The sequence below is a fragment of the Protopterus annectens genome, chromosome 12.part0 (genome assembly GCF_019279795.1).
Source record: "Protopterus annectens isolate FY-2018-M chromosome 12.part0, PAN1.0, whole genome shotgun sequence".
In the NCBI taxonomy this organism is placed as follows: domain Eukaryota; kingdom Metazoa; phylum Chordata; order Ceratodontiformes; family Protopteridae; genus Protopterus; species Protopterus annectens.
Genome location: NC_056746.1, coordinates 137,982,304 through 137,995,403, shown reverse-complemented (window position 1 = coordinate 137,995,403; position 13,100 = coordinate 137,982,304). Strand labels below are relative to the sequence as shown.

At 41.5% G+C, this 13,100-nt stretch overlaps 1 protein-coding gene across 2 annotated transcripts in view; it reads left to right on the top strand.

Annotated features, from left to right (window-relative positions):
• LOC122816397 (nodal modulator 1-like) overlaps positions 1 to 13,100 on the top strand; it is an 877,949-nt gene that overhangs the window by 249,565 nt on the left and 615,284 nt on the right. For both annotated transcript variants that reach the window (XM_044089153.1, XM_044089155.1), the window contains exon 11: positions 5,539 to 5,689. In XM_044089153.1, the coding sequence (XP_043945088.1) occupies positions 5,539 to 5,689 (151 nt within the window). The remainder of the gene's footprint in view (positions 1 to 5,538; positions 5,690 to 13,100) is intronic.

The window sequence follows — 13,100 nt, the reverse complement described above, 5'->3', positions numbered from 1 at the left end:
AACTCTTCTGCTGATCCAGAAACTATTTCCCAGGGTCCAAAAGGGGTTAAGGCTTCCATTGCAAAAAATCCAGTACCCTCTGACAGAGATTCCAGAGCTTTGGATAGATGGGGGAAGAAAGTTTACACTTGAAGTAAGGGCTTTAAATTGCCAGTTTCACATACTTAAGTACCAACAATATTTAATGGCTCAGTTAAAACAGAAAATGATTGCAAGCTCAGAAGCTCCTGACTGTAAAGAAATGCAGGATTTATTGCATGCAGTTGAACAGGTGGGAAAACATGCACTGCAATGTGGTTTTGATTCTTTAGAGGCCTCTTGTAGAACCGCAGTTACAGGTTCTGTGATTCGAAGACATGCTTGGTTAAAAGAACAGAGTTTACCTGATCATGTTAAGGCAAAATTATTGGATGCACCTTTACAGCATGATACCTTGTTTGGTGTTAAGGCAGAAGAGGTGTTAAAGAAAATGGAGGATAAAGCTAAATCTATGCAAACAGTCAAGGGTTTCTTACAGGTGCAGCCACCTTGATTTAGCAGAAATTGGCCAACAAAGAATTGGTCCTTTCCAGTGTCAGACAGGCCACAGAGAGGCAGATACAGATGCCCAAGAGGCAGATCTCAACCCCAAGGCTCTAACAGACAACGACAGTGGGGCTCCTCAACCCCAAAAGGAAGTGAGGACAAGTCTAAACCTTACAGGAAACAGTCCCAATGACTTCCCCCTTCGTACACCAAGCACTCCCCTTTTGGCAGCCCCCTTAGGGGGAAAACTAGCACTTTTTTCTTAAAACTGGCAAACAATCACCCAAGACAAATGGGTTCTGAATATTGTGCGTCAGGGTTACAGGTTCCAATTTCATACTTTACCAAGGCTAAAAGGAATGCCAGACCTGCCACAGAATCAGTGGGCAGAGGCACAAAAACAAATTTCAGCCCTCATGGACATGAGAGCTATTCAAAAAGTACCACAACAGGGACAAGGATTTTACTCAAGACTCTTCCTGGTCCCCAGAAAGGACAAGGCCTGGAGGCCCATACTAGACCTTTCAATTCTAAATCTATTTCGAAATTCAAAATGTTGACATTACAACAGCTTCTACCCATGCTGGGCAAGAAGGCTTGGCTTGTTACTCAGACCTCAGAGAGGCATACCTGCATATCCCTATCAGACAAAATTGCAGAAGATACCTCAGATTCAAAGCTGGTACAATTCACTACCAATTCTCTGCACTGCCCTTTGGCTTATCTACTGTGCCCAGGGTCTTTACAAAGTGCCTGGCACCAGTAATTGCATTTTGCAGACAAAAAGGAATTGAAATGTATCCATACCTGGACGACTGCCTCATTCAAGCAGAGACAAAGGACTTTCTTTTACAGAATCTGACGTTTGTAAAAAGTTTGCTAATTTCTCTAGGGTACACAGTAAATGAAAAGAAGTCAAAACTAGTGCCCTCACAACAGATTATATTCCTGGGTGCCAGCTTAAATACAACTGCCCAGATGGCTTATCTCACGCCAGACAAACAAATTCAATTAACTCAATATTTTCCATTACTGGCAAAAAAGTCCCATCTCCCTGCAAAAAAATTCTGCAGGCCCTGGAATTCATGGCATCCTGCATACTACTAATACCGTATGCCAGACTGCATATGAGGAAATTACAGTGGTACCTAAAAAGTGTTTGGACTCAACACTCTCACAGTTTAGAAGCAGTAATACCAATGATTCCCTGCCTACAATGGGAGTTTCGATGGTGGGCACAGGCATGTCACCTAAACAAGGGTCAGCCTTTTACCCTACCCACAGCCAGGCAAACTCTAACAACAGATGCTTCGGATTACGCCTGGGGAGCACACATGGCAGGAAAATGCATTCAGGGCAAGTGGACCACAGATCAGATGCATCTTCACATCAATCAAAAAGATATGTTGGCTGTTCAAAATGCCTTAACAGCTTTCAAGGACCTTTTGCATCCAGGACAATTATTATTAAAGACAGACAACACCACAGTAATGTGGTACATAAACAAGCAAGGGGGCACTCATTCTTATCCCCTATGCAGGCAAGCCATGACCTTGTGGAACATGGCTCTAACGTATCAAGTTCATCTGCAAGCACAATTCCTGCCAGGAAAGAAAAATACACGATCTAAGCAGAAATATCATGGACCCTCACGAATGGAAATTGAATCCACAAATCTTCAGCATGGTAACGCAAAAATGGGGATGCCCAGACATAGATCTTTTTGCCTCACCTTTGAATTGCGAACTACAAAAATTCTGCACAAGGACTTATCACACACAAGCATGGAAAGTGGATGCTCTCTCGTTCAGCTGGAAAAGCCTAAAAGTTTATGCCTTCCCACCACTGCCTCTCCTTCCAAAGGTACTCCAAAAGCCAGACTAGAAAAAACACAGATGATCCTGATTGCTCCAGACTGGCCACGCCAGCACTGGTACCCAATCTTAAAGAACTTAGCTCAAGGCCCACCATGGATTTTGCCTCAAATTCCACACCTTCTGACTCAACAAAACAATCAGATCCTGCACGGTCAGCTCAAAACCCTAAACCTGGCTGCATGGGAGATTCATTAGTCAAACAGGCAACACCTCTCTCTAAAGCTGTTATGGATTTCATTTTGGAGGCCAGGAGGCCTAGCACCAGGAAAGCTTACTCAGAAAAATGAAAGAGATTCTGCGCCTGGAACCAGGCTCAAAGCCTTGACCGTCTTGTCCCAAACATCCCTCAGATTTGACAATACTTAACTGAGATGCTGGACAAAGGCCTATCCTTCTCATCAATTAAGATCCATGCCTCTGCCATTTCAGCACATTACAACACGGATCCTCCTTTATTCTCTCATCCCTTACTAAAGCAGTACCTCAGAGGGGCTAAAAACATAAGACCGCCCCGGAGAGCACCAACACCAACTTGGGACCTCAGTTTCATTTTGGAAAAACTTACCCTGCCACCTTTTGAGCCAGCCAGTACAGCCGATCTAAAATTTTTATCATGGAAAACAGCTCTGCTCCTGGCAGTAACTTCAGCACGAAGAGTCTCAGAGCTACAGGCATTAATGGCAGTGGAATATTTTATAATTTTTAATCAGGACAGGGTTTCTTTAAGGACAAACCCTATCTTTATGCCAAAGGGCGGTATCTAGTGTGGCTCTTAACCAAACCATCCATTTGCCAACTTTTTATCCAAACCCCCAGAATAAAGGGGAGAAACTTCTGCACTCTTTGGACATACACAGGCAGCTACGCTTCTACTTGGACAAAACAAAGGCTTTCATGAAAACTGAGCAACTGTTTGTAGCATATGCTGCAGGATCACAGGCCAAGGCTATCTCAAAGCAGACTATATCCAAATGGATAGGACACTGTATTCGTTACTGCTACACTCGGCATGGAAAACCTGTCCCTAATAACATTAGACCACATTCCACCAGGGCAACAGCCACTTCAACAGCCTTTCTCAGAGGAGTACCTACCAAGGAAATTTTGGAGGCTGCAACTTGGAGTTCAGTGCACACCTTTACCAAGCATTACCACTTGCCTCTTTACTCTAAATTCAGAGCAGGATTTGCCACTGCAGTACTGCAGGGCCTCATAGCCAATCCTAACTCTTTATAGACCAGCCACCCAACCTTAGCTTTGGGATTCTACTCAAGTGTAATGACTGCAGCAGTGTAACACGATGAACATAGTACAGTTTTGTACCTACCATAAATGTAGATGTTCGAGTCTGCTGCAGTCCAGGTTACTCTCCCTCCATCCCCTCTCTACTAGCTGGATTTATCTATACCTTTCTATCCTATACAACCTTTGTGGTGCATTTGCTTGTAACTGAAGGCATTGTTTTTATTTTATATGTATATTTTTTATTAGCAATATGTATTGCCTCCCTACTTGGGGGGCACCTGACATCTGGGGCAAGAAAAACTGAAGAAAATGGCGTCTGATGCATCTTATATACCCCTGGCGCACTGACGTCAGGGAAGATGCGACAGCAACCGACGCTGGACCAAGACTTTGGAACTCTGGCCGACTGCGGGACCACCTGATGGCAGGATAACCCAAGTGTAATGACTGCAGCAGTGTGAACACTCGAACATCTACATTTATGGTAGGTACAAAACTGTACTTTACAGATCTCTGGCTTGGTGATAGTACAGGTTATCAGTCACATGTAGAACTTGCAAGGTTATCCTTTGAAATGTATTTGCTTATAAAACTGAATCTCGCCAAGAGTAACAGACAGGATTCAGTACCCTAAAGACTGCAGTGGTGCCAAAAATCACTGTGCTGTTTCCTGCCTGTTTGCACTGAGAGGCAGTTGCCCTTCTAACTACCTACCCAGCTTGGAAAATGAGATGTTGTGTTAAGTCTGGGTGATAACTAGGTACTGATTTTTAAGTTGTGTGACCTAATATATGCCACTAGGTAATATGACTTTAAAAACTAATATACACTAGTGTTTACATAAGCAGCTGGATAAAATGTGGCTGCCTTGAGGTTTATTTATTTATTATTTATTTAGCCAGAGTAAAGCTCTGATCCAGCTGAATCATTTTCAAGATGAGCCAAGGAGCAGACATGACACATGACATACAGAATTTATTTCAGTATCAAAAAATGCAGTGAGAATGCAGTATCCTACAGAAATGGCATTAAAGTTTGAATATTTGCAATAAGTACAGCATATTAACACATTGATGGGATACAAATATGTAACAGATCAGAATAGTAGACAGCAAAAGTTGAACAGAAATTGTATCAAATTATAATATGTGCAAAATGGATTACAGTGCGAGATAAAGAGCAGATTTAGAGAAGCTCTCATAAGGATAGGGGAATGAGGTAGAATCAGATAGAATTGGGGAGGTAGAACCAGGTGAATACAAGGAAAATATTGCTAGGAAGAAGATCAGTGCTTGCTGTGGGTTAAAGTGATAGTGTGGAGTAAAGTTTTACTAGCAGAGTTTGAGACTGCAAGAAAGGAGTTCATGTGATTAACTTTCTAAGGTATCATTTGCATATTGTTTCTTTGCGGAGGTATGCCTTTAGTTGTGGTTGGAATTTTTTAAAGGAAGTTATGGATGCTTTTTGATCTGGAATGGTATTCCAGGTTTTGTGAGCGCATACTGAGGAGTGTTTGGCACAGCTTAAATTGTTCAACGGTGTCTAATTTTGGACCATCTACTGAGAGACCTAAGGCCATATTATGGAAACAGTCTTTCACGGGGGTTAATTCCACATTATAGCAATGTTTCTGAAGATTGATAGTATAAAAACTGTTCTGCGAGGTGTGGGTAGCCATTTAGTTTTTAGTAATGTTGTATAATGATTATCTTTTCTTGGTGATTGGCTTAGAAAACTATGCTATTTCATGTCCTGGTAGCAGGGAAAAAAAAGTTTAAAAAATATGCATGCATGTATAGTAAAAAAAAATATGCATCATGTATGTGTAGTTGAACTTTATTTATATAACCCTTTTTATTCAATTTTATTTATTTATTTTTTTTCTTAACAGTAACAACAAAAGTTGATGGTTCATTTCGTCTTGAGAACATGACTGCAGGGACTTACACTATCCTTGCTACAGCACAACATATATATTTTAGTCCACTCACGGTAAAGATTGCACCAAACACTCCACAGTTGCCTGATATCGTAGCATCTGGGTAAGAGTAAATGTTCTGTTGATCTTATTCCTTTGTTGCTCACTAAAATATTTGTGCTGCCATTGCAGCATCACTTCAATACGGCAATTAAAATGAATAGATTAGCACTGCATTCAGTCATCTTTAAACACTGGCTGCAGACGCATGCTTACCCCCCACTGTTGTGACGCATGCTTACCCCCCACTGTTGTGACGCATGCTTACCCCCCACTGTTGTGACGCATGCTTACCCCCACTGTTGTGGCGCATGCTTACCCCCACTGTTGTGACGCATGCTTACCCCCCACTGTTGTGACGCATGCTTACCCCCCACTGTTGTGACGCATGCTTACCCCCCACTGTTGTGACGCATGCTTACCCCCCACTGTTGTGACGCATGCTTACCCCCCACTGTTGTGGCGCATGCTTACCCCCACTGTTGTGACACATGCTTACCCCCACTGTTGTGACGCTTGCTTACCCCCACTGTTGTGGCGCATGCTTACCCCCACTGTTGTGGCGCATGCTTACCCCCCACTGTTGTGGCGCATGCTTACCCCCCACTGTTGTGGCGCATGCTTACCCCCCACTGTTGTGGCGCATGCTTACCCCCACTGTTGTGGGCTATAAAGATATCCAGTCTGATTTTGTGCTCATACTTTGCTTTTGCATATCACGTGTTGACAAGGAAATGTAGCGTGAGTGATGTGAACGTTCGAGTAATGTCCAGCCAAAGCTGTAAATAAATTAAGCAAAAAGGTGAAAGCCTTGTCTTGAAAAAAAAAAATGTAGGGGGCCCTGCTGTTACAATCCTGTACTTAAATAAGTTCATACTGAAAACAAAAACTTTGAATCAGTTATAATGTACTAAAAGAAACAGCATTGGTCATAATTTTTGGAGGGAAACTGCAATCGATCATTTGCATCTTTCAGAAATATAATTGCATTTATCGCCGTTGTACACTTCAGTCGACCAAGGGTAGGGACTCTGTTTTGGACAGTGTATGCTGATATTCATTAATGTAAGATTGTGATGATTTTACAAGTGCATACATTGAAAGCAAATTCTCTACTGTCTGAGCGAGTAGAGGTTTCTGTAGAATCCTCCTTTAGATCTCGGAGTTTGTTAAACTATTCCTTTTTCCATGACTTCCACTCAAAAATGTTTCATTCACTAGAGTATTACTATTTTTTATAAAAAAGCTTGGCTTGTTTTAATGTTTGATAAGGCAGCATGACTAGTTAGAGGTTTTTGTAAAAGTGTCAGTCTGTACAACAGAAAGCATTCTGAATGAAGAGATTAAATGTGCAAGGAAAGGACAGCATTGCTGGAACCAAAATTATTATCAAGCTTTGGTGAGTACCTACACATGGTGGACTTCAACTTTTTTGTTAAAAAAAAATCATGGAAAGAAAAATCTTGGTGGATAGGTCCCAGCATAAAGGTGCCAACATCTAATGTAAACACTAGTGCCACAAGTGGAAAAAATGCAGGGTACAATCTTCAAAACATGGAAATATTCCTTCCACAAGATTAGGAGGGTTGCCCCCCCCCCCCCCCCCGCGGTAGAAGGGTAGCCCACAAAAACTGACAGGCCAAGCAAGAGACCTAGAGATGATAAAGTAGACTGTTGAGAATGAAAAAGAAATTATGCATAGTTACTACTGTACAATAAGCCCAGAATGTCCAGATCAAGGATAATGTAACAAGAGTAAGAGAAATTAGAGGAAAATATTGGAAAAACTATCAAAAGCCACCGATAAAAATTAAATTCCTTTATGCAACAGAGGAATGAAAAACATTATGTAGATGAAAAAACATTGGGCCGCCTAAAAAAATGAGGTGGCACTGGAAGTGAGAAGAGATGAAGAACAAAAAAAAAGATTTTTGAATGGTATAAAAGGGAAAACATGGAAAAGAAAGAAATCTGATATGGTGTGATATTTATTCAGTAAAGAAAGACAAACTAATCAATGCAAAATGAGCAGCTCAAAGGATATTTTAAGAGGAAAAATGGACAACGACATCTGAAAATGGTATATTTCACAATATAAAAAAAAAAAAAAATCACAAAGGGGCAGTGTAATTTCTGCCTCAATAATACCCCCTTTTTTAAACAAATAGATACTAAAGTTATAGACCCTGTGTGAAGTGAAGGGGTTTAGTGTAGAAACTGTATCACAGACTGTGTCGCAGCATGGACAGTTGGGTTCCCATTTAGAGGAGCAGTGGGTGGAGTGGGTTGCATCTGAAGAGGATATGCCACAGGCTGTGTTCTGGAACTTTCTGTAGGACCTTTGTGAAGGTCCAGACAGTCAGAAATGGGTAATGTGGTATGATGGGCCAGTGGGGGAGCAACAGAGGTAGCAGGATGCATTTGAAAAGAATGTTTCACACGACAATGTTCTGTAGAAGACTTGCAGAAAACAGAGAGCAAAGAAGATGCGCTCAGACCAGAAGAAAATGATCCAGGGAAAGACTTGCTTGATTTAATAGAAATGCATAAACATATTAACATAGATGAAAGAAAGATAACCTTTTGGGTCATGTTTACTTTATGTAATGTTAGAAGACTGGTAAAACAGATGAACACTGTAATCAGAACTGTTAAGAGAATTTCATGTGATATAATAAGTAGGACACGTTACAGCACAGCTAAACTAATAATGGATAGTGTTATCACAAAAATGTAGTGTAACAAAGGAAGGTAAGGGAACAAGTCGAATGCCATCACGGAAGCATCAAAGAAATCAATAAAGCAGCTAAGACAAGAAGTATAACCATTTCAGAAATTAACTCGTTGTCAGTTTCTGTATTCTTCTGAGACAGATGTATTTATACAATGTCACTGGAGGCAAAGCTGTCACGTAAAAGTACTCTTTAATGTCAATCGGGTTGTCAGTAGTATGCTTGTTGCAACCCATCACACATAGTACAAAGTCGATACATAGACCCACATAGCCAAGGCACTTAAATCTAACCTTTCTAAACTCCAAAGACCACCTAGGTGAAGCACACATAACAAATACCCTCAGCAGCCCTGAATGCACCGTTTCAAAAGCAACAGCAGCATCAGTGCATACAACCATATATCATGGAACTTTAAAGCCCATGAGACGAGCCACAAAACTGTCCAACATTCTGGTCATTGCAGATTCCATTGTGAGAGAGACTGATGTCCATTTCACCAGCCTGAGTAAGGAAAAAGTCACTGTCAGTTGCTTATCTGTGGCCAGTATCTGCTACATTATGCATGCACTCTGGTCATTGGACCTCAATTACCCGTATGACTCGTAGTCCATGTGGGTGTAAATGACCCGAGACGTACCTTCCTAGACTATATGAAGAGAGACCATCATGGAGCTGTCAGAATGTATGTCCCAGGTTGGTATGAGCCTAGCATTGAGCAGCTTTTTACCTTCTCTAAGGATGATGCCACAATATGAACACAAGATGACTGACTTTAATAATTGGCTTAGTTTCTGGTGTCATTTTGAGGGGGTGAAATATTTGTCAGCATGGAAGGGAGGTGATCAACAGACTATGCTACTTTGCAGTTAAAACATTATCCCTCCCCCGTAGTGCCTTTTATATGCAATGTCAAACAGAAAGTACTTCCGACATAGCAAATCAAAACCAAGAAAACCTAAAGGTGTTACTGCTCAATGCTAGGAGTCTAAACAAGAAACTCCACTCCTTACAAGCTCTGTTCGCCTTAGAGAATACTGACATCTTTGCAGTCACTGAAAAATGGTTTTAAGCAGTGGAGAGCATACCAGCAATGTAAGGCTATAATGTCTTCCACACATTTAGACCAGCTACTGCACAGACAGAGACTAGAGGTGAAGGTGTCTCCATTTACATAAAAAAATAAGTATACCTCAAAGCTTGTCAAACAGGTTGTTGCATTTGAGCTTCTCCACAGTCAAATCACCATAGGCAAAATCCCATACCAATTCATTGCAAGCTGTAGGTCCCCCTCTATGTCCCAGGAAACCCATAATATGTATTTAAGCTTACTGGAAACACTCTCCATCCAACCCAATACCATATTCGCAGGTGACTTTAATTACCCCACTATTAACTGGGAATCATATATGACACTACACATGCATTCACAGAGATTCCTGGATTATGTAAAAACAAACTTCTTGGACCAGATCATCAGTACACCAACCTGGGGCACAAACATACTGGATCTGGTCCTCACTAATATGCAAGAGTGCTGCCCACCCCCTACTTTAGTGCCTTCTCTGGTAAGGTCAGACCACAAAACAGCCTCCTTTGAAGTAAAAATAAAACCTGGAACTCCAGCTAACCGTGGAATGTTCAGGAACTGCACTAAGGCTTACTGTCTACTAAAAAGTGATACCCTGACAAAATTTCAAGCTCCCTTAAATCCTGAGAACATTGCTGCGTATGCTGAACTCTTCACAGATACCCTGTACAAGCATATGTTAATAGCTGCAAAGCGAAAATTATACCCACCAGAAACAAGTACAGAACTAACTCATAAAGCAGAGCCATCCAGGTGGAACCACAACATCAGTAGGCAACAGATGGAAGAAAATCATGGCAAAAATTAGATGTAGTAACCCCCAGCAGGATAAAATCACTCTCATCAAACTAAACAAAGAACTCAGAGAACAAATTAGTCTACCAAAGCCAAATTTGAGGTAAATTTGGCCCATCAGGCCAGAGACAACCACAAGGCATTCTTTAGCTATGCCCACAACCTCAAAGGCAGTACAAATTGTGTGCAGAGCTCATTGTTAATGGAATCGCCTATAATGAGCTAGAAGATGTAGCAAATTGCTAGCAGATTGATTGTAACTTTATCCCTATCTCCCCCTCAAACTCCCCTCAGGAAGTACCATCAAATGTAGCTCCCTCTGCTTTCATTAGGAAACAGCTCCTGAATGCTCTGTTTAAGACTAAGAACACTGTATTCACAGGCCCAGGTAAATCCCAGGATGCCTTCTAAATAGCATGAAACCTGACCTAGGAGGCTGTTTGGAAATGCTGCCTAACTATAGCCTACAAACAGGTTTCATACCTCATGAGTGAAGAACAAGAAGACATCATCCCTCTGCACAAAGGTGGACCATGTACAGACCCTGGAATTAACAGACCTGTAAGTCTCATTAGTCTCATATGCAAAACCATGGAAAGAATTATCATGGAAATGATCAATAATGACATAGGAAACCTCCAAACACTAGACTTTACCCAATTTGATTTCATCAAAGGCAGGTCATGCCTACTCACCCTGGTGGACTTCTTTGAGGAGGTCACCAAAGCAGTGGATAAGGGCAGAATGGTTTGCACTGCCTACCTTGATCTGACCCCACTCAGGCATTGATGATAAACTCAAGAGGTTAGGTATAAACCTTTGTATCACCTGGTGAGTAGCCAGCTAGCTCACAGACAGGACCTAGGAAGTTGGAATTGGGGAGTCCACCTCTACAGAGATGACGGTTACAAGTGGAATCCCTCTAAAAATCGATCTGGGACTGCCCCTTTTTAGTATTTTCTCCTTTGAGGTCAAAGCCAATGTCAAGGGCTTCTGGCTGACCAAGTTTGCAGACAGTTGCAAATTAGGAGCAGTCATGTAATCCCCCTACTGACACTATTGTTCTCCAGGAAGGGCTGACACAGCCATAGACTAAAACTAAATGCCAAGAAATGCATAATGGTATCTTTTGGGAAGTCATCAACCCATGGTAACTATCATATTGAGACCACACCCCTAAGAGTCGACTCAGTCAGGAAACTGGGGGACACACAGACAGTAGTCTAGTCTGTGGCCATCACGTGTCTACAGTTGTGAAAAAAAATCCTGTGGTGTGCAAGTTGTAAACAAAGGTATGGCATATAGGTCCAAGGAAGTCATTGTTCCACTGTATTCGGTATTCATCAGACCTATCATTGAGTACAGTGCCCCCTTTGGTATGTACTTAAGTAGGCCCAGTCAATAATTGGACTGTCCACAGAGATTCCTCACTAAAAGAATACAGGGCATAACTAGCATGTCCTATACAGACCATTTCAAAGCCCTATCCCTGTATTCTGTTTTCTACCAGCTGTTGAGGGGAGCTCTATGCCTGACATACAAAGCATTGTTAGACCCCACCCTAATTGATGTCCTGCATAGCCACAAAACAGCACCAGAATTACCCATTCTAAAGACTCAAACCTTGCCTGTGGCATAAATGCAACCTGCTGGAGAGACAGGTATGTATCCCAGAGACCACCCTTCCTCTAGTATAGGCTGCCCATACATGTGAAGCAGAGTTTCTCCCTTACTCAGTGCAAGTGTAACTTGGGCAGTTAGATGGGGGACAGGAAATTCATCCCTGGTTTGGTACCTGTGTCTCTAATAGACACAGGCAGCCTGTAAATGGTTCATCTGCCAGGCCCCAGCTTGCACTTACCAAGGTTACTTGAACTGGTCAGTGATTTGGGATGCATGGCTAGGCATAAAAAGACCTTAATGGTCATTTAGCCTAGAACACAGCTGTGAACCAGTAAAAGAACAGATTCTTGGAAATTTAGATGTGGCAATAGCACCACATTATCAAAACAGACCAGGATTTATTATACACTATTTCCAGTAATAACCTAAAAGTCTCAGCACAAGCAGAAAAAAAAACTGGAAGGTATTCAGGTAAACATAAAGAAAAAAATCAAAATAAGCAATTCATTGACTCAAAAAGATTTTTATAGAGATGGGAAACAAAGCAAAAGGAATTGGAGATGTCTTGGTCTACATCCAGAAGAGACTCTCTTCAAGACGGTTAAAGCAGCTTGTGCTCTAGAGCTTCTTCATATCCAAATAACCACCTGAAAGGCCTTGTACCATATAGTTATTTGGTGTAGTTTCCCAGTCTATAGTTGGATTGTTTAGCTCACCTAGGAAAGTGGTAATGGGTTCAATACTGAGAGAGTCTAGAGTCAATGAGTTGATTATTTTGAATTTTTTCTTTGTTTACCTGAATACCTTCCTTAATAATATCAGACAACTTGACCCATCTCTTGCATATCTTCACTTATTAGGTCTGACCATAAAGCAGTGTCCTTCGAAATAAAACTGAAACCAGAGATCCCTTCCACCCAAGGTACCTTTAGAAATTTGTTTAATAGAAACTGCCTACTCCTAAGTGAAATATTGGCAAGCTTCAGATTCCCACCAAACCCAGTTAACTCCACTGAATCCACAGAAACCTCTACTGCCACATTATACTAACATGTAAACAGTTGCAGAGATGCAATTGTACTCCATAGGAACCAAGTGCAGGGCAAAATCCAGCAACAAACCCACACGGTGGGTCCGTAACATCAAAGTATAATAAAAGGAAAATAATTTTGACCAAAAGTAGAGCCCTTATCACTGAAATAACTCAGAAACTTAATAAAAATCCACCAAAGCCA